The sequence below is a fragment of the Ruditapes philippinarum genome, unplaced genomic scaffold (assembly GCF_026571515.1).
Source record: "Ruditapes philippinarum isolate M1 unplaced genomic scaffold, ASM2657151v2 ctg14571_1_1_1_1, whole genome shotgun sequence".
Classification (NCBI taxonomy): domain Eukaryota; kingdom Metazoa; phylum Mollusca; class Bivalvia; order Venerida; family Veneridae; genus Ruditapes; species Ruditapes philippinarum.
This window is the reverse complement of record NW_026864122.1, coordinates 1-22,332: the sequence shown is the minus strand read 5'-3', so window position 1 is coordinate 22,332 and position 22,332 is coordinate 1. Positions and strand designations below refer to the sequence as shown.

Genomic DNA, 22,332 nt, shown 5'->3' with positions numbered 1-22,332 from the left:
AGGCTTTTCAATGAAAACAGGCATTTTTCACACAATGCTAATGCAGTAATGGGTAAATAACTATTTCAAAATGAATTGTCATTACTATTTTTCGGAAATAATGATGAAAGTTTTAATTTAGTTATTGTCGTTAGTGTCTATTTTATTATGTTACTTCTCACCTGTTTGTTTATTAATTTTTTGAGTTATGTAATCATTAAAACAGTCCCCTTTCTCCTTCAACTTATCATAAAAGTTCATGGAGAAAATATGTCATTAATTATTAAATTACCAAGACGTTCGCAAGCTGCTCCCATAAATCCGGTCGGGCATGCGCAATAATGACTATTTTTCCACCATTTTGGCAAAAACTTTGATTAAACATGTCTGAAACAGTTCAAAATCGACAGTCTTACATTTCGCTAAAATATCTTTATTTAATGGTAAAATTTATATATTTTTATATTACCAATGTATTTAAATATCTTCTTTATTGCTTGCATATAATATACACGACAAAGCATGATGACTTTTGCATTTGCTCTATGCCAAATACCGAAATTCATTCAAAGATTGCAATAGTTCTTTTCAAAATAACAATCAAGTAGAAAAAAAAAGAAGTACATTTTTATGTTCGTTTATAATAAAGACAATTAATTTACCAAACGGATCATCCAGTAGTCTTACCGTATGGAGTGCATCCCAGGACATGCAATGTTGAACATTTCAAGGCATGCCATTTGTTGATGTGTACTGTTCTCGTGTACATGGCAGGTTCAAACAATACGATGAAGTTTGATGCATCCGCAAATTCTCCAATCAGTTCCTACAGAAATGAAAACAAATGTAGAAGAAATAAATGATTGTAATAAAATATAGGTACATGTATATTCATTTAATCGGTAATGAAATGTGTTTTTCGGTAATTCCATTTTTATATAATAACAACACTTTTTATTATGAATTGATTGGTCTGGTTTCAATTTTAAAAATATCATTACATTTAATTGTCTTTTCAAAAAAGGAATTTAATGTTTTACTTAAAATATGCAGAAAGCAACACCATATAACTGGGAAATTTATTTTTTAACCTTATCTTAAAGTTATTACAAAATTCTTAATATCATAACAGTTTTAAAATATTGGCTCACCAAGTGTCATATCATGCCCTAAACCACTCGAGCAGATAATAACAAAAGGGCAAGTGTTCTAAGTAAGCTGACTAGATACTCCGTGATTTCAAATTAAAGAATAAAAGAAAGAATTGGAACTGAAACTCGTGATCTTAATAGTGGATATTAAGCAGGAGTGTCTTGATTTGGCTTACCATTGACATAAAGAACAGATAATTCAATTCGTTTTAAAAATTGTTTTTAATAGCAGTGTCCTTAATTCCGAGTTGGTCTTAGTAGCGTTTTCTACTACATTTTTTTACAATTTACTGCAATAATATAAATTTAAACTTGGTGCTCTTGCATGACGTTTTATATAGTATTTTATATTAAATGAAATGCAGGGCAAAAGGAATCAAACTGTATTTTAGTTGTATAAGTAATAATCTGCAGCCCAGGAAGCACCAGTTTTTTCAACACTTATATCTATTGTATCTATATCTAACCAAAACGAAGTGTTTTTTCTTCTACATTGCATAAAATATCCATGTAAAAAATAATTAAATGAAAATACCTGAGAGTAAATACGTTCTTGGTGCGTTAAATCTGACGCGTCTAGAAATGTTACATTGAACTTCTCGTGAGCCAATGTTCGTTCATGGTCACACAGACGAATTTTTAATCTTTCAACCATGATGGGCTGTAGGAGACGCAATGTCAACTTCTCGTTGTGTTCCGACATTGTGAATGTCAAACGTTGTAAGGTATGGTGACATTGTCCCGCTTCAAAAGAAATTTATTAAATCGGACACATTTTTATAGTGTTTTTGTTTACTACTTCTAATGCTTCTGCTACTGCTGCTACTGTTGCTGCTATTACTACTTCTACTGCTACTACTACCTCTAAATACTACTACTACTAATTCTAAGTACTACTTCTAAGTACTACTACTACTGCTACTCCTACTGCTGCTGCTGCTGCTTCTGCTACTACTACTACTACTACTGTTACTACTACTGCTACTCTACTGCCACTACTACTGCTACTACTACTGCTACTCCTAATTCTAAGTACTACTTCTAAGTACTACTACTACTGCTGCTACTGCTACTGCTGCTGCTGCTGCTGCTGCTGCTACTGCTACTGCTACTGCTACTCTGCTGCTACACTACTGCTACTACTACTGCTACTACTACTGCTACTACTACTGCTACTACTACTGCTACTACTACTGCTACTACTACTGCTACTACTACTGCTACTACTACTGCTACTACTACTGCTGCTACTACTACTACTATTACTACTACTACAACTTCTGCTGCTGCTACTGCTACTGCTGCTACTACTACTGCTGCTACTACTACTACTACTACTACTACTACTACTGCTGCTATTACTACTACTACTACTATTACTACTACTACAACTTCTGCTACTGCTACTTCTACTACTACTGCTGCTGCTACTTCTTCTACTACTGTTGCTGCTATTACTACTACTACTACTTACTACTCATACTTCTGCTGCTACTACTACTGCTTCTGCTGCTGCTGCTGCTTCTACAACTTCTGCTGCTGCTACTACTACTGCTGCTGCTGCTACTACTACTGCTACTGCTACTACTTCTGCACCTGCTACTGCTACAACTATTGCTACTGCTACTACTACTGCTTCTGCTGCTGCTACTTCAACTTCTGCTGCTGCTACTACTACTGCTGCTGCTATTGCTTCTGCTACTTATATTACTACTGATACTGCTACTGTTACTGCTACTACTACTACTACTACTACTACTACTTCTACTACTACTACTACTACGTCTGCTGCTGCTGCTACTACTTCTGTAACTGCTTCTGCTACTGCTTCTATTACTGCTATTGCTACTGCTGCTGCTACTACTTCAACTGCTACTGCTACCGCTCCTGCTACTGCTACTGCTACTTCCCTTTCTGCTACTGCTACTACAACTTCTGCTGCTTCTACTACTGCTGCTACTGCTACTTCTTCTTCAGCTACTGCTACTACTTCTACTGCTACTGCTACCACTCCTGCTACTGCTACTGCTGCTACTGCTGCTACTGCTACTACTGCTACTGCTACTGCTTCTTCTGCTACTGCTGCTGCTACTGCTTCTACTGCTACTGCTACTGCTACTTCCCTTACTGCTACTGCTACTACAACTTCTGCTGCTTCTACTACTGCTGTTACTGCTAATGCTTCTAATAATGCTACTACTACTGCTACTGCTACTGCTACTGCTACTGCTACTGCTACTACTACTACTACTACTACTACTACTACTACTACTACTACTACTACTACTACTACTACTACTACTACTACTACTACTATGTACATCTGAACATCTTTTTTTTCTATGAATATCTGATAACAAACATATGATGATAAATTTGCCTATTTCGACCATTTAAAAAAAATAAGATCAACATCTGCTAAAAAAAGAAAAAAATTATATCATAAATTGACGAAATTCTCATATAGAATGATGAACTGACCATGCGACTTTTATTGTATTTTAAGCATAATCTAAAGGTTGAGTTCAAACAAGTATTTTTTTCTTTGTTTCTATTGGTTATTATCCCTTGAATCTTTTTTGACAGAAATTGTTTTTTGACCTCGCAACCAATACACGTAATACTAAGGAATATCATTTCTGTTTGACAGATTACCAAGTCCGTTAAAAATATCTAATTTGGTAAAGGTTAATAGTAAATATATATGACATGGCAGATTTCGAGTTTTGATCAATGTCCAAGTACGTATAACGTTTTTTTTCAACATTAAGACATTATACATTGTTTGAAGCAAGATTATCAATGAAACTTATAATTGACTCTTACCATTGACATCTGCTATAACAAAAATAAAAAAGAAACAGGTATATAGATGAAGGTCCATCTTGGCCCATTAAAATAGATCATGTGAACTTGATGTTGAAACTCACCTTATCTGTTCTTCTTTAGTCTTATCTATCGTAGGTTCAACTAAAGTAATGACATTTTGACCATCTTTTACGGCGAAAACTCAACAAGATATATAAAATTGTTTTGTTTTGTTGTATTTCAACTCAATAAGTATTACTCTCAGTTCAAACACGTATCTTCTTTTCTTGAATCTTGTCAGCATTACTATAAATTTAAATGAAATGAAATACTAAAAGATTTCGGATACTAAAGAAGAGTACTTTTCTAACATTTCATGAAAATCCCTTCTATAATTGCCACCAGAATTTATCACTTATAAAAGTATTTCCACAAGAAGTTGATTTTAGAGTGTTGTCATATTTGATTATGGTTATTGCATTTATGTATATAACATCAAATACATAATCATTACGGAAAAGATAGTTCTGTTCATATAAATAAGACGATGTTACTTGTGTATCATAAGTTTGCAACGCGCAAGTTTGCAACCAAAATGCACAAATATTTTTGTGCACTAAACTTTTATTTTGGACAGACAAAAATATAGTCTGTCTGTTTGAACTTCATAATTAACATTTATAGACCAGAATAGTCACGTATCAAATCCTAAATTATATACATGACCTGTTGATATCTTCAACAAATTTGTCAAATATGGAGCTTATCACTAAAAATTCATTTCAAAATAACATACAAACACACTTACAAGACAAACTATGGAAGGGCATTATAAATTTTCATGACGATTCGGTCTTCGTTTTGTAACGTTTGCAACCATTGCGCCCGCTTGAACCAAGTTTGTAACGATCTCACGTGATCCCACATTTTAGCTGCGGCATCTTAAATGTCCATGCCAACCAGCTTATTTGCATAGTGCATATCGTTTAAGATAGATCGCGTTAATAAATTAAAAGCTTAATATTAGGATAAGTCTTCTAACTCTATTTCATTTTATTCTTTACTTGATTAAACAATTCTTTTTTAACAAAAAAAATATAGACTCTTTATTACGTAAATAGTGTAAGGATTTCTTTAAAGATTTAAAATTTGTCCTCGGCTATGTTGGACCTTTGTTCACTAAACATGCACGTACTCGCAGTATCCGGGAAAAACATAGTCTACATGGTCACACACACACACACACACACACACACGCACACGCACACGCACGCACACGCAAACACACACACACACAAGAAATAAATCTGGCATATTTACTGTTATGTGTTGAAAATGCGTTATTTGATCACTCTTTTTTGAGTTGGGCCGTAGTCCCAACTAGTGTACTTAAAAACCCGAAATTTCCAACCATACAGGGTAACGCCCACTGCAGTGACGTTTCATCACCACTATATATGCTTTAATGTATTCCTATACTTTTCAAGGAAGTTGAATTCATAGTGATCATCCTACCATGACCGTTGTGAGTGAAAAATACTGCTCTGTATTTCTGAAAACTTTGATTTATTGCGAATAGAAGAGGAGATAAGAATTTTTTTTTGAAAATTATGTGCAATATAGCTCAAATTACGGTTATTACAGTTATTACAGTGTCACCACTGTAACACGGTATTAGAAATGTAGCGGATATAATTTGAAAGTTCGAGTAATTCTATGAATGGAGATAGTAATTCTATGAATGGAGATAAGCGATTGACGGCTTGAAATATTCAACTTACTCAGCCGTACCTTATCATCCAGAATTTTTTTAAAAAGACAATCCTTATCGAAAAAATTTTGTAGTTTATAATTGCAAAGTGAATATTGAAATAGAAATAGCCAGAGATGTAGATAATCTATGTCTCTGAAATAGCCTATAATTAGATGAATCCGACAACTTCCGGTTTACTTTATGACCTACTTGACAAGCATATCAGCCTGTTTAGCCCGTAAGGTAAGTTTGCAAGCAATATATGTTATGAATTTGACGAATAATAATAATAAGTTTATTTATTGGTGTCAATTCGTTCCTGAGGACTCAAACTTTCGTTAATAATTTCGAAGTAATTTGAGTGATCTTGAGCCATTTCGTCCCCAAGACATTTCGACCCTGCCCTAGTCTCCTTTTTTGGGCTGCTAAACCGACCGATTGTACAATTGATATTGCAAAGATGTCTGCCTTTACGAGGAAAACCGACATATACGCCTACAATTTGCTGGGCTTGTCGCGGCCGTAACGTCTCTACCAAATGGGGCCAATTCTTAAATTATTCAGAATAATGTTAATTTCATTTTTATCTTACATGTTTATACATTAAGTTCTTAATGAATAAAGGGGTTCTATATTAAAAAAAATTTTTAAGTGATTTAACGCTCAATATCAGCTGTGTAGCTGTTTAGTTTAGCCCCTGCAAATACTGCATGTCTTGTATAATTGAAACATTAGGGGACAAGCTAGAAGTACTGTCCTATTATTTCTGACCAAACTCTTGTTGATTGCTAGTTGATTGTTCATACCCATAAATCACAAACCGACATAAATGTCAATTTTATTTTACCCTCACCACCCAGTGATTTTTCCCATTCTCAGTGGTCGGATTTTGATTTTCCCCTTTTCTGGTGTGGCGAAAAGGTCAACACAACAGCAAGGCTGTTGGAAATGATCTATACCTGTAATCACTACGTGGTTGAAGTAATTTAATCAGTGTTAATTAGAACTTAAACAATTTTTGATAATACAGATATTCACATTTTAACATTTTATTCACAAATATACATGTAATATCATAAAAAACGATAAGAACATTTCATATTTTAGTGGTAATATTGTTGAGTAATATGAAGAAATATTATTATCATACAGATGATATTCAAAAACACATTTCATTGTCAATTTTTGATGTATTTTTTATGCTTTGAATGATATACAATTGGTTGGATTAACACATTTGTACAATTCAAATACTCTGCCGGTACCGAATATTTTTCCCAGTCAAGATGCAAAATTTCCCAAACTGTGCTAGGTATTTTTTCCCAAAATGTTTAGGAAAAGGCTTGAAACTGAAATTGTTTAGTTTGCATTTCAAATATACATACTGAAATAGTCCAAGACTTGTTCATATTTAGTACAAACTAAAATAAAAAGAGTGTCAGTGCATGCTCACAGTTTATTTTAGTGTTAGTTACGAACATACTTCAAATATTTCTGTCAATTGGCATTAAGATACTGCCTATGACAGTATTTTTCCTTTGCTAACAAATAATCACTTAGTACATGAAATATCATAGTATGGTGATTTTAGGTGGTACAAATCAATCCTACAGGGCATTACAAGGAACTGCAAAATTTACAATATAGTTTTGTTGCCTTGAACAAGACCTCAATATGTATGCAAAATTTACAATACAGTTCATCCTAATGAACATTGTTTACCTTTTGATTATTCAAGATTGAAACAAATGAAAACATTCAATAGCAAAGCACAGATGTGAAGTGATTGTTTCTTTACCAAATGATTTTAATATGTATAAAAATGTTTCCCTACCTTTTGACCATTTTTCTGCTAAGTTTGCTGCTTAATTGACAGGCTGTTTAAAAGTCTGAAGGGATGATCTTTAAAACATTCATATTGGTTATTAAAATAACCATTATTTATAATTCATTATTTACAATTGTAGCCTAAAAATAAGTGTACCTTGTGACAGTAAAAAATATCACGAAAAAGTAATTAAGTATTACTATAAGTATTTATTAACTATTTACCTCATATAGACGTGTTTTGACGGCTTTTCACCCCCGCCCCCTTTGAGGCCTCAAACAGTGAAAATAGCTCCATTTAGGCCCAAAATACTGTTTTTCGTTTGAGAAATGTTGATAAAAAAGTGACCACTTATTCGGCGCCGCTCCCCATCAAAAAGGTACATCAGGGAGTTGCCAGAAGGGGGATGTGCCCCCTTCTGTTTCGGAGGTATCAAGGGGGCGGCAGTTTCCCACATCGCCAAAAAAGTTTTGGACATGTGACAGGCTTAAAATGTCCTCAGGTCGATCGTAAGGTAACGTGTAACCAACACTGAAAAGCCTTTTACTCTATCTCAATCCATTGAGAAATTGCAGCACTTTGAAATCAGTTTTGATGGAAAAGAAAACAATGCAAAATAGTGTTTTTGGCAATTTTGAGTCGTCCCCCGTTGCCAGTGTAACAAGAAATTTAAGATTGAGCATGCTGTTACAGAGGCTATGTTCCAGTCAACATTTGTTGCAAGTTTTTTCATTGAAATTAAGCATATATTGAAGCATTTTTCATAGTTTTATAGCAGTTTGAACTTGTAACAGGAGGCTTTTCAATGAAAACGGTCATTTTTCACAATATGCTTATGAAAGAATTGTGTTTCGAATATATTTAAATAGTGTTATTGAAAGTAAATGTGTGTGGCACACACACAAATCTAGTGCTCTGCATTATTAATGTAAGAAAAGACAAAGAAGATAAGCATTTTTGCAAATTATTGAACTTCATATAATTGTTAATACTTTTTTAAGGTGGTCATGCATCAGTCAAAGCAAATGAAGATTAGCATCACAGTCTGTTTCCATATGTAGTACAGTACAGTGTGATCATAACTGTATATGCTAAATAACTGTTCAACCATGAACACTTGGGACTAGTTGGACTATTTTAGAGTGACTGATTTCCCCAAAAGCTTCCATGAATTGAAGCTCCTGGGACTTATGAAACGTATGACTGCACATTCCAATTAATTTTAATATTGTGTAATGTTTAGCAATGACATACATTCAGAGCCAGCATACTTTATAAATTATAACATGTATCTTAGCTTGCCTGGTTTAATAAAATGTAATAAAAATCTGGAAACAAAGTGATCCCTCGGAAGCATTAATCAAACTAAGAATTGAAACTAGAATAAATTGTTGTTATTAGTCCCTTTCTGTTTTCACCAAAAGGGGACTTAAGGCTGACCCTTTCTGTATGTCAATGAAATCAGAATTTTGATATTACTCAAATGGTACAAAAGCAAGGTTCATCATACTGCTATCTGATATAGAACATTATGGAGATTTAGCATGTTATTATAATTTAATAATTTATGCTCCAAAAAGTTGCTGCTTTAACTATCTGTTTGTATGGACTCAAGTCATATTATGGATAAATATCCGTGTACATTCCCTACAGACTTGTACTTGTGGGGAAAAAGGTTGCTCATGGTAGGAAAATATGTTTCTTACGGTGTTTTTGAGATTTTAGATGATTAAAGAAAAAACCCACATTGTGTACTGCTTTCTATAGGGATTCTCATTTTCTCTATTGTAGGAAGACGTCTGTCCTTCACACTCTTGTCTGGAATATGAATATAACTAGATACGTATTGAAGGGATTTTATGTAAACTTCACAAAGTGATATAGACTTTTGAGAGGAAGTACAGTGTTCAAGAAACATAACTCTACCTTTCTTAATGTTTTAATCATCTCCCTTAAGTTATAAATGCTTATTTGGAGTTTTACTGCCACTATCACTGAAACTACACACAGTTTGTACAGACTCGAAGTTGTTAGTGTCAAAGAACCATAACTACATTCCTTAGTTTTTAATTTATCTCCCTTTATAATACATGTACTTAAAAAGAAAGAGATAAGCATGAGAAGGGCAGTGTACAAAAGCCATCATCAGTTTTAATGACATGGCCATTCATATAATGTGATGCAAAAATATTGACCATTTGAATTTTATCTTGATACTGATACAGAAATATATTTATATCATAATTGATTATTTTTTCATAATCTTGTCTCCCTTTATTATGTCATGTGTTAAAAACAGTCGAGCTTGCAGTTTCCTCTGGCAGCTCTTATTTCACTTGTTGCTCTTGTCAAAAAGGGCCAATAACCGTTAGGGATAGACCTACATGTACATGTAACCTCAATATTATATTTTAACATGTATGTCATAGAATAATTGTATCAACTACTGTTCATTAACTGAATTGCGCACTTTATATGTATCAACCGGCAACACCCATCACTCATTGAATTAGCTGCCCCGATAGTAAAAAAAAGTATTTTTATCCTTTAAATACGCCCCAACTGCAGTGCCTTCAGCACGTTTTAATAGTGTAGGTTTTAAATTTATTTTTGTTGTTGTAGTTGTTGTTGTTGTTTGATTGTCTGTATTACTTAATATTCAATCATTTTCATGTCCATTTTTTGGAAAAAACTAATCAATACAATTTATAAAATTAAACTCTTTATATATTAGCCACATTTTTCATGCCGTCACATTTCCACGCATGCGCATATACTAAAATATATTAAAGGAGCAATAAACTGTCTTTCCATATTGAAGAAGTTGAAGAAAAATGAGGGAAGATTTATACATGAATGCGATTTTATTCTAATTTCTTAATACATTTTCGAAACAAATTTAAACAACAAATATATTGAGTGAGATAATAATCGTGTAAAAAAGCCATGAAGCTACCCGCTTGATGAACATTTGTTACATGTTTTTGAACAACTTAATACCGACACAACAGGGTCATTGCATACACTGTAACCTATGAGACGGAGACGAGCACATTGGGGTGTGTCTGTACATGCTGTAAATATACAAAGCAAATTACAGGAAATCATGCATACTTTTTCACCATTAGCAATAACGCAGAAGAAACTTTTTGTAGATATACAGTTATAGTAATTAAATCAAGTACATTGTCAAATACAATTTAAAGGCTCTAAGGCTTTAGAAATGTAGCTATTTCATTTTTTTTCAAACTTTATCTTTTGGTATCCTTTGACCTTTTCCAAAACGTTACTCGTCGATAATTTAGGATGGCCCATCTACTGTTTCTATACGAATATTTTTATAAATAATTTTGTACGGAAGTTAATAAATGACTTTTTTACAGTTTGTGACCTTTTTTGTTTGTTTTGTTTTGTTTTGTTTCGTTTAAATGATAAGCATCTTACGTGTCCTCAATCCATTTTTAAAACTAAACACATAACACGTAACACATATGTGTCCGGTCTACAGAAGGAAAAATTTAATCATATGATATGATACTATTTTCACTATATAAATAATACTATTTTTACGACATGATACTTTTTTTCTACTCACTTGCGACAGACGTACACTGTTTGTTACATAGGTTTCCGGTGCAACAATTCCAACAGCCATTTGAGCTCTTCATATTAGAGTCACATAACTGGAACAGTATCAAAAGTAGAAATTTATTTATAATATGTTCTGATAGTTTTCAAATAATATATAACTCACATAAATATATCAAACGGAGTCAGAATTTTAATAAATATGTCAATCAGGTAAAAAGATAGTACATCTATGTAATTTGTGGGCGACATTTGGAATTTGTTTTGAATACAAAAAGAATTAAACCTAATGAAATGGAGAAAAAACGAAATCCCTAAAGAATGCCCTAAACGAAATCTTCTGCTTAATGCATAATACATGTTTACATTTTAGATTCATGAATTATTATAACAAACGAAAAAACGGAAAAAATGTTGGAATTAAGTATTGTTACACCACTTGGACTGCATATTGTTCATTTAGTATACTTGACCAATACCTTTATTGAGAATAATCAAACACCTAATACTACGGATATACATAAATATTTATCACGTGACAGAAACAAACTTTAATATATTTGTTTTTCAACATAGTCTTTGAAAACCGACCCTTAAATTTCAAATGTCAGCTCACTTTACAGTTTTGCTGGAAACAGTGTGCTATTGAAATAAATCGGATTTGAAAGTGACATTTTGCTCATTTTTTTCGCTGTTAGGTTGAGTTGAATTTAAATAATATTTTAAGAGAATAATTATTATGATGGTGATTGATCAAAAATTGATAATGAAAAATGTTTAGGTTAGAATATAAAAAAACGCCAAAAATATATATTAAAAAAGAAGAAAGCCCCACTCTTAATTGCAAGCTGTAAACATATTTTGAACTTGTTCTGTGCACCCCCCAATGACACTTAAATGGGCATAATGCCACTTAGATCAACAACATTTATAAATAAAATATTACTTCCTGAATTTCCCGGAAAGAATACAGAACGTCATCCGGAAGTTGTTGTTTTGGAGGGGTTTTTTTAAGTTAAGATACCAGACATATCACTTTAGAATATTACTGTGGGCCTTGTAATGTTTTATTTCTTTGCCTTATCAAAAATGTTAGCATAGTTTCTATTAGGTTTTTTTGAAAGTTACTGTCAACCGTCGTCAAAAAAAAATTTTCTTTCATTTGCAAGATAAACTACAATTACCTGTTTACCCATCCCATCTGTGAATGAACCCATTTTTTGCGATCAAACCCACAGCACAAAAACCTGAAAGAGCCAAAAGAAAATTAATATGAAAAAATTTGCTTTTTTATGCAGGTTTTTTTTATTTCTTTTATTATTTTATATGTTTTTTATTTGCTTTATTTTACTTTCATTGATATGTCCTATTTTACTTTAAAAAGCCATATTTTGTATAAAATTAGAATAAAGTAAGAGAATACATAGATTCATACTCAAAATCTTAGATCCTAATCTTATAAGTTTGAACCGTTGGTACATTGTAACACAGGGCAAAATAAATGTTCATCTTATCCTCTCTCAACAACAGTTTTTATGACATAAAATCCCCTAAGCCAGGATAGCACTGCGTTTGTAAAACATGCTCCTTTCAACTTTGGTAGTTTGTACCAAAATAACATGCATGGGCCGAATTTGGAAGTGTTGTTGCTTGTAAATGTGTTAGCTGTTAATAGATTTTAGTATGTATCCCAGTAAATTATGGGTTATGTAACAAATTAAAATCAACCCAAATTCATTAATATCTAAATAATATGGCTATGTCTTTCCCGTGAAAGAACGTAATTCTCTTGGGAAACAAAAGCTCAGATACATTTTTACAAAGTTAAATGTTTTGATGCCTGCACATCAAAGGAACGCCGCCATAATGATGTGAACAGTCACAGGGTAATCTTGAAAATCGTTCTTCATTACAGGTTTGAATATCCGAAGCAAATTAACTATTTCTTTTTCTCCCATGTTTTGTGGTTATGTCTCGTTGTTTAATTTAATTGAGTTGCATATTTGGTGAAAAAGTTAGAACCTAATGCATAAATTCACAAAGTAATTCCAGGTTCTGAAAAATTCATGAAATGTTTGTCTTGTTGCGACCCAAAAGATTGAAAAAGGTTCTGGTTCGAAAGCAAAATAAAAATGGATAACTAGTAAAGTTGATTAATGATTGTGTTTACATAAGATAAATTCAAGACCAAAAAGGTTCAGGAAAAGTATCTTCCGTTGCCGCCGAGAAATATGTCCAAATTTGAATATTTGCTTGCGAAATTTGGCATAATGTTCGAATGAATTTTGAGGGACGAAACTGGGTTCCTTTTAAATTTTACAAAATAAGCCCAAAAATAACTGGTCTTGTAATATACAAATAATAGTTATGAATAAATTGTTAAATGTAAACGGTCTTGAGTAACGAGTATTTATTTTCTTATTATAAAAGATTAAACTAACTTGATTAAACACAAGATTGATAATTTGCCTGGAATCACTAACGTATAGAACAAATACATTTTATAAAAAAGAAAAACAATCCTCCATAAAATCCTTCAAAAATAAACCTACAGCAAAATATCTTTGATACATTTTAAAATTGTAAACGTATTTTTTTTCACTCAGTTAATCTGTATTTTTAACTTCAATGTTAATTATGTTCATGAAATTGCACACGTTTTGCCAGTGTTGCAAAAAATAATTCCGTTGCGCCTGTAGAATGTTTTTAGTCATACCCCTTGTTCCCCTGCCCCGAATTTGGTTCCCGTCATTAGACTATATACGGGTCTGTCTTAAAATAAATGGTAGAGAGAGAACCGCCGCTCTGATAGTAGGCGTGGTCTAGGCTTTGTAACTGTAGGGAAGTGATATTGATCGTAGTTGTCCTGGTTCCCTTCCCTGCGTCAACGAAGACTAAATGCTAGCATACAGAGCATTGTTGGACCGTATTTGGTACAAAAACGAATATGGTACAAATGTACCATATTCGGTCGAATATGGTACAAATGTACCATATTCTGACCGAATATGGTACAATTTTCGACCGAATATGGTACAAACATTGTACCATATTCGGTTGGAATAAGTTTTTCTATGCTCGCCAAAACGTATTTAGTACATACCAAAAAAACTCATAAAATGAAAATGGCCTACGTATTTATATGGTACATAAATTATGTATTTCTTAATAAATGAAATAGTCTGCCGATGTGTAAACTTTTTTTCAAACTCAAATACTAGCAGTAACAGAAACAGCTAACCTAACCACACTTTACATGGATTTTGCTGGTTGTGTAACTGTTTCGCCGGCTAGCTCAGTCGGTTGCGCGTCAGATTGGCACGCAGGCGGCCTGGGTTCGATTCCCGGGCGGGCCAGATACTTTCGTGGAGATTGGTCACGAAATGATTTCTACGGCCATTCTTCCCCTACCGCTGTTTCAAGTAGGGCAGTTGTCAATTACTGGCGAATGTATCTGCTTAGTACTGGTTACTAAGTACTAGTACTCTAAGACTAGAGACGTGCTTGCTCCAGGTAACTCTGTAAAAGTTTGAGGATTATCGCATTTTGGTTATGTTCATAGAGTGTGAACTTGTAAGGGTAAAGGTAGGCGAGCAAATCCATGAAGCGCGCCAGCGCTTCTTGGAAAATTTGATCGTTTAATACCCCTCGGTATTAATGCTTATATTTTAATACATTTTAATAATAATTGGTAGGTTTTGTCCAGATATGATTGCTTTAATGGGATGATGATGACAGCGATGTTTATCGGACGATGGTGATGGTTATAATGATGATGATAAGATTTTAGATGATGATGACGGCGATGTTTATCGGCCGACGATGATGATTAATGATTGATGATGATAACAAAATATTTGTGATGATGATGATGGCGATGTTATTGGCCGATGATGATGATGATATTCTTATTCGTCGTCATCATCATCACAACATCCTCATTATCGACCGAAAACATCGCTGTCATTATCATCACAAAAAAAACTTTTGTGATCACCATTACGATTCATGATAATGGATATTGATGATGTTGGTTTTGATGGTGATGATGATGGTTGGTGTTGGTGAAGATAACACGATGATGATCATTGGGGTGTTGATAATTGATGTGATGATGATGATGATGATGATGATAACAAACGTATTTTGATGATTATGACAGCGATGTTTATCGGTCGATGATGATTATTATAATGATGATGGACTATGATTGACAAATGTGTTTTTGATGATGCTGACGGCGATTTTTATCGGTAGATTTATTGAATGATGATGATGTGCTGACCGTCGTTTATCATCATTTACAGAACTTTTGTTTGTCATCATCATCACCATCGACCGAAACATCGCAGTTATCATCATCACATTTTTGTGATCTTCATTACGATTGATTGATATTGGTGATAATGATGATGGTTGTTGATGATGATGATGACCTTGATGATTGTGGTGATAATGATTGTGATGATTGATGAACAATGATGATAAAAGTTTGTGATGATGATGATGACGGTAATTTTGATCGTCGTCATCATCATCAAAAACTTTTGTCATCATCATGACGATGATGATGATAATGGCGGTTAATGGTGAACGATGATGATAATGGTGTTAATGGTGACGATGATTGATGTAATTGATGATGGATGACAATGGTGATGATGATTTGGGGTTTAAATTTTTTGTTGATGATTTTCTTGCCCCAAAGTTTAATCGGCCCCTGTTTTTAAAGATTTAATGGATATGATGAAAAAAGTTTTTTATTTTTGTTGACGCCATGATTTTTTGCCGCCGAATGGAATGAAAATGTGATTGATTGATCTGATGTAATGTGATTGATTTATGAGAATGATTTTTTCATATTTATGATGACTTTCAAAAAATTTTTATAGATGGTATTATGACCCTTTATAACCTAAAAGACAATTTAAAGTAGTTTTTAAGTTATGGGGGAGATGATTTATGATGATAAACTATAATTTCAATTATTTTAGAAAGACTTGATTTAGAATTTGTTTTTAATGTATGATTGAAAGATGGAAAGGAAAGATTGTAAAAGATGTTTGAGGGATTGAAAGGTAAAATGAATTTTATTTTCATGATTTGGGGTTTTTAAAAATTAGGGAAAGGAAAGTGAAAATTTTTAAAAATTTTAAACGTCCAAAATTTTCCCTAGGTGGGGTTTTAAAAATGAGATTAGATATGGACAATTGGAAATTGAATAATTGGCCAAATTTTGGTTTTTTTTGGGACCAATTTTTTTTTCCAAAAAGGGGAAAATTTTTAAAGGTAATTTTGGGGTTTTGGGGGAGAAAAGAATTTTAGGAACGTATTGATTTAAGTTTAAAGGGTGAAAAAAAAATTTGGGGGGTTGCTTTCCGAATTTAAAATTGGAAAAAAAAATAATTGTTTCTTTAAAAACAAATATCTTATTTTAATTTTTTTCCCAAAACTCGGGGTTTGGATACCAGAAAAGCTTATTTTTATTAAGAAAATTTTTGAAAACCAAATTTTGATTTTGATAAAAAAAAATACACAAAATTAAGTCTAAAATTTTCCCAATTGCTTAGTAGACGAATGCATATCTACTAGACGCTGCGTGTACGCGGCGTCTAATAAGAACGTTTGCTACAGCTTTTATCAAATCTAACATGTATAACGGTTTATGGCATATGAATCTAAATGTGTATACTTATGTACATGTACACATTTTATGTACATTTTTGATGCTTCTTTTATTCACGAATTCTCACAATTTTCATGCATATACATTCAATTGTTTACAAAAAGTATCAAACCTAAATGAAAAAACAATAGAGAAATCACAAAAAATAAAGTAAACCTGCGGTAGCTGTGGCGGGTGGAGTTGATGTTGGTGCAAGTGTAAAACCGCCATGATGGGAAGTTGTTGAAGAGACTTTTGTGGCTACAGTGGTCTTCAAAGGAGTTGAAGTTGTTGCTTGTGGTGTCAAAAGATTTAACATTGGCAATCCTGGAAAAGAAGGGTATCTTACTGAAATTTCATATTTACTAATTTACTCTCCTATACGTTTGGTCAAAAGTGTCCATTGATGTTACCCTTATTGGATACAGTTACACCTTGATTTAATATTTTTCTTAACATCATGAACTTCAGATTCATTCTGTACTACTTGTGCCCTCTCATTCTGTTCATTTATCTCCTGGTGCTTTTCCGGTCCTGTCTCTTTGGATTTCCTTGGAGGCTTTGGCTTGTCTATCTTTGTTTACATATATATTTCAATCAAAATGTATTTTTTGAAAATGATCATATGGTATAGCAAATACCTAGCAAACCAAGAAGAAAGTTCTTTGCCATTGTCGCGACATTAGCGCCTGCAACAGCAATATTTCCAACGGTAAGGTTTGACGGCCCAGATCCTGGTTTAGCGCCACAAAGTCCGAAACACAATGGCTGAGGTATGCCTGGAAAGTTGTTATGTGGTGCTGTGACAGCTGGCCTGTTTAAGGATGCTACATTATGTCCGTTGATAAACAAGCTTGCACCCAGATGTGGGCTGAAAATTGGCAAAAAATAAGAATATCTAGCTGTTCGACTTTTGTAAATGGAGAATAAGATTTATTCTAAACAGTGGCAAAAAAAGTACATTTAACTAAATGTGATTTCACATTGAACATACCAAAACATTTCAAGACAATATTAAAAGAAATTTAACAATAAACTGAACACAAGTCCTAAACAGCCACTAAGTTCTATGTAAGTTTCAGATTTACTGGTTGATAGAAATGCAAAACAATATAATTATGGCGATTGAAAAGCAATTTATGGATAACATATAGCCAAATGTATGGTCCAATTACCAACAAAATAAAAAAGTTCTGGGTAAATTTCATCAAATTCCCCCAAATAAAAGTAAAAAATAAAGCGTTATAAGCTTATGACATAATAATTTTCAAAATACTTACTGAAAAGAACTAACAATGTTGTACTTGATGTGCGGTAACGGATTCCATTTGAAATTTAAGTGAAAGTGGTGATGGTGGCCGTTACTGTTTGCATAGTGAACATTCATATGTAGAAAATGGTTGTGAAAATGTAAAGAAGCCCCATGTGATAAATGATTTGTACCATGTGTTGTGTAGAAATAGTGATAATTTGAGTGATGGTGATTATGGCCAAATTTAACTTGAACGGAGTGTGAAAATCCAGTTAAGAAATTACTTAGACCCGAGTATATGCTATGTGAAGGATGGTGCCCATATGTGTGATGATTGCTGTGCAGGAAACCAGCTAAATTAGTCGCCGAATAGTGAAGACTTCCTCCATGACCAGTAAAATGAGCCAAGCCATGAAGTAGATGGCCCAGTGAGTGGTGCAAATGTCGACGAGATCTGGTGTCTGTAGATTGAGCATCGAACGTAAATGAGACTTCGCCGCTTATATTAAACGCTGCGTCTTTTGTATAAACGATATTCGAGATGTTCACCACAAAATCAAAGTCATCAACAGTCATGTCCCGTACTGAAATAAAAAACGAAAAAAAAAACGTTACTGTCTGAATATCTAATCGACGGTTTAAATGAGATTTATATACAACTTAAGACCAGCTGCGTTTTTTTTTCCTTCTTATACCTTTTTCACTTTTTCTGTCTCACTTTCTTTGATTTCCTTTCCAATTTTTAGTCAAATGCAACCCTATGTAGGATTCTACATTACTGATATTTTATACCCTTTAATGTCGTGTTTAAACAATTATAATAGTATGCTATATCATTTTGGCCCCACTGCCTAGACTATTTAAAACTTACAACTACATATTCATTTAACAAATCCATGCATTATAAGCTGTAAAAATGTGTATAACTAATAATATATAAAATGGTGAAATGGAGTCGAGATTTCATATCGACTTTTTCAACGAGAATAGAAATATATTTGTAGTTTAAAGTCAGTCTATTTCAAATGACTATGAATGCGAGAGTCTTTGAATTAAATACCATATTAAAGCGAGAAACTGACAGTGTACTGTATCATTAAAATAAAATCACCAACATACGCGCCATTTATTTTATACATATTTGCGCCAAAGCCAATGTCTAAAATTTTTAAGAACCTTTCAACATTTTTAGAAGGCACTTAAATGTATAAGCTTGGCATAAGTCAGACGGACGGAAATCGTGCTGTATTTATAAACAGATTGTATTTAAAGTCTTCGGTATTTTCTTTTATAATCTTTTATCATTTAAAACGACTTTACTGATGTGTTTGATATGACCGGACTGGAAACATTTTTTCGAGATTTTTGAACCATTTGATGACTTTTTGGCCTAAAAGCTTAAGTGCAAATTTATACATCATTCATTTATCCAATAAAGTGATGTAAGTACCGGGTTTGTCACAAGAGGATCCAATATATCCGGTTGGACATGCGCATTGATCTTGTTCGATAGCTGTGCCGCCATTTTTGCAAAAGGTTTGGTTAAACATTTCTGAAAAAGTAAGTGTATGCGACGTTTAAATCTTTTAAAATATATATAAAGCGACTTGAAAAAAGTAACGAATGTAAACCATTCTTTTAGGTTCTAGTATAGTCATTAATTCCGGGTACTGATCCCTTGTTTTATATCAGATTCCTTTAAATAAATTTTTTCTTTCTCATCTTTATTAAAGAAAACAGTTTATAAATTACTGTGACCTTTTTAAAAGATTTTCAAACTTTATTAGCATCAATTATAAAGATAAGATAATTGTGTTGTTTCTGAAATATTGTATGTTAATTTACCGTTTGGACTGCAACCCAAAACATGTAGCGTTGAACACTGGACTGCGTACCAGTGTTTTATGGTCAGTTTTCTCGTGTATAGTGCAGGGTTGAACGTTATCCATGCATAAACATTTTTTGTCGCTGCGTGTGACCATTTTCCGTTTTGATTCTACGGAATCAAGCAAATAAAATTTAAACATCGTAACAAGTATTGTATTAAAATATTGTTTGCGGTTATTATTTACAAAATACATTTGCGTCACGCATAATAAATTGTTTACCATTATGATATAAAGACGAATCTAAACATAAACATTAACATAAACATTTCACTGGTTATCCTTGAAAATGTTTCGATTCTTTTTTTTTTTTTTGGCGTTTAATATTTAGAAGAAAACAACCCATTCTTTTACTAAAATGTTTGACATTGTTCAGGGACGGAAACTTGGGTTTTAATGGACGGACCTTAATAGTCAAGACGAAAGTGTTCATTAATTCCCATCACTTTACTACTGATTGTGTTTTATTTATCTTTTTTTTTCATTCCGTATTGCTTTTTATTAAAGTAATGCAGACCTAAGCCAAAGAAATTTCAATGTATAAATGAAATATTGAGATACATTGATGAAATAAACTGCGTATTTTCATTTTCCGTATTTTTACTGTAGTGAAATACATTTTCCGTATGTTGACTGTTCTTTTCCCTATAAATTCAAGATTTATTTTCATCTTGTGGTATGAAAATTATCATATTTCACTCGTAGCTACCGCCACACATGAACTCATGAACTGTTTATTTTCATACCACTCGATGAAATAATTCATGTATTTTATAGAACTTCATTTTTTTTAATCTTTAATCTACTTGATTGAGAAGCGCAATAGTAAACATTATATTAGCAAAATATGAAGTTCTGATTTATAATTATGTTTGTGATGATTAGGAAAATAGTTCAACATTTATATCTTGCGGCTAAGTATAAAAACTGGTCAGTTGTCGTCAAATAAAATATCATTTTTTATGAAAATACCTCGGAGTATATGCGTTCTTGATTTGTAAAATCTGACGCGTCTACAAATGTAACATTGAATGTTCCATCGGCCAACGCTCTGTCTTGGTCACACACATTGATGTTTATTCTTTCAATCATTGCAGGCTGTTGCAGACTAAATGTTATCGCTTGACCTGTTGCTGATGTTGTTAGTGTTGAAGTTATTTGTCGTAGATGATGATGGCATCGCTCCCCTTCAATAAAAGATAAAGTTTAATGTTAATTCATAATACATCATCATGCAGTTAACTTGTAAGTGACACATATAGATAAAGGTAGGTCTATTGTATCATGGTTAGAGTCAACTATCAATATCAAACTGGTAGGCATGCATCATCTTCAGTCACTTTTAGAGAGCATTAAGGAATATCAGATAAGATTATTATTATTATTATTATTATTATTATTATTGTTATTTTTATTATTATTAATATTATTATCATCATTATTATTATTATTATTTATTATTATTATTATTATTATTATTATTATTATTATTATTATTATTATTATCATATTTATTATTATAATTATTATAATTATTATTATTATTAATGTCATTATTATTATTATTATTATCATTATTATTATAATTATTATTGTTATTATTATTATTATTACTATCATTATCATCATCATCATCATTATTTTTATTATTTTTATTATTATTATGATTATTATTATTATTATTATTATTATTATTATTATTATTATTATTATTATTAATTATTATTATTATTATTATTATCATTATTTATTTATTATTATTATTATTATTATTATTATTATTATTATTATTATTATTATTATTATTATTATTATCATCATCATCATCATTATTAGTATTATTAGTATCATAATTAATATTATTATTATTATCATATTATTATCATTATTATTATTATTATTATTATCATTATTATCATTATTAGTGTTGAAATTCGTCGAATGTTCAAGAGTTAGATATTCACGGAGACAGTAGTTTTTTGTCATTATATTTAAACAAGCAGAACATGACAACCATGTATGTTACCTTTATCTTTGGTATATTTGTTAAAGATAAACGCCTGAACGATGAACACCTTATACCTCAAAAACTAGGTTGTTTTATCAATTGTACAAATATTGTTGATATTTTAATCACAATTCATCGATTTAACCAAAGTTTCTTTTATGATATTAATCCTATTTAAAGGCCAATTATGCCCCCCGATTAAGTTTTATTTTTATTCTATATTTTATAGTAGATACTCATTGGTAAATTACATGAACTATATATTGCTTGTGTTGGTTTCTGAAAATTAGTACAGTTAAAGTGATTTAGTATTTAGTATGGAAGCCAAAATACAACTTTTTAAATTTTTTGCTACTTTCATGACAAATAAATACTTTCTGATGGTAATAAACATGTATCATCATTTAAAAAAAA

The 22,332-nt window shown here is 32.1% G+C and overlaps 2 protein-coding genes across 2 annotated transcripts; both read right to left on the bottom strand.

The window, feature by feature from the left end:
- Window positions 1-271: 271 nt before the first annotated feature.
- LOC132724484 (uncharacterized) lies at window positions 272-4,023 on the bottom strand (the record flags this gene model as incomplete). Its single annotated transcript, XM_060709357.1, has 4 exons — window positions 3,957-4,023; window positions 1,666-1,874; window positions 667-805; window positions 272-366 (listed from the first exon to the last, which is right to left on the bottom strand). Coding segments are annotated over exons 1-4 (501 nt in total), but the record flags the coding sequence as incomplete, so codon positions are not given.
- Window positions 4,024-12,295: 8,272 nt separating this feature from the next.
- LOC132724483 (uncharacterized) lies at window positions 12,296-21,097 on the bottom strand (the record flags this gene model as incomplete). Its single annotated transcript, XM_060709355.1, is given in 7 exon segments — window positions 12,296-12,354; window positions 16,950-17,099; window positions 17,414-17,643; window positions 18,053-18,608; window positions 19,475-19,576; window positions 19,870-20,020; window positions 20,883-21,097. Coding segments are annotated over 7 exon segments (1,463 nt in total), but the record flags the coding sequence as incomplete, so codon positions are not given.
- Window positions 21,098-22,332: the final 1,235 nt, after the last annotated feature.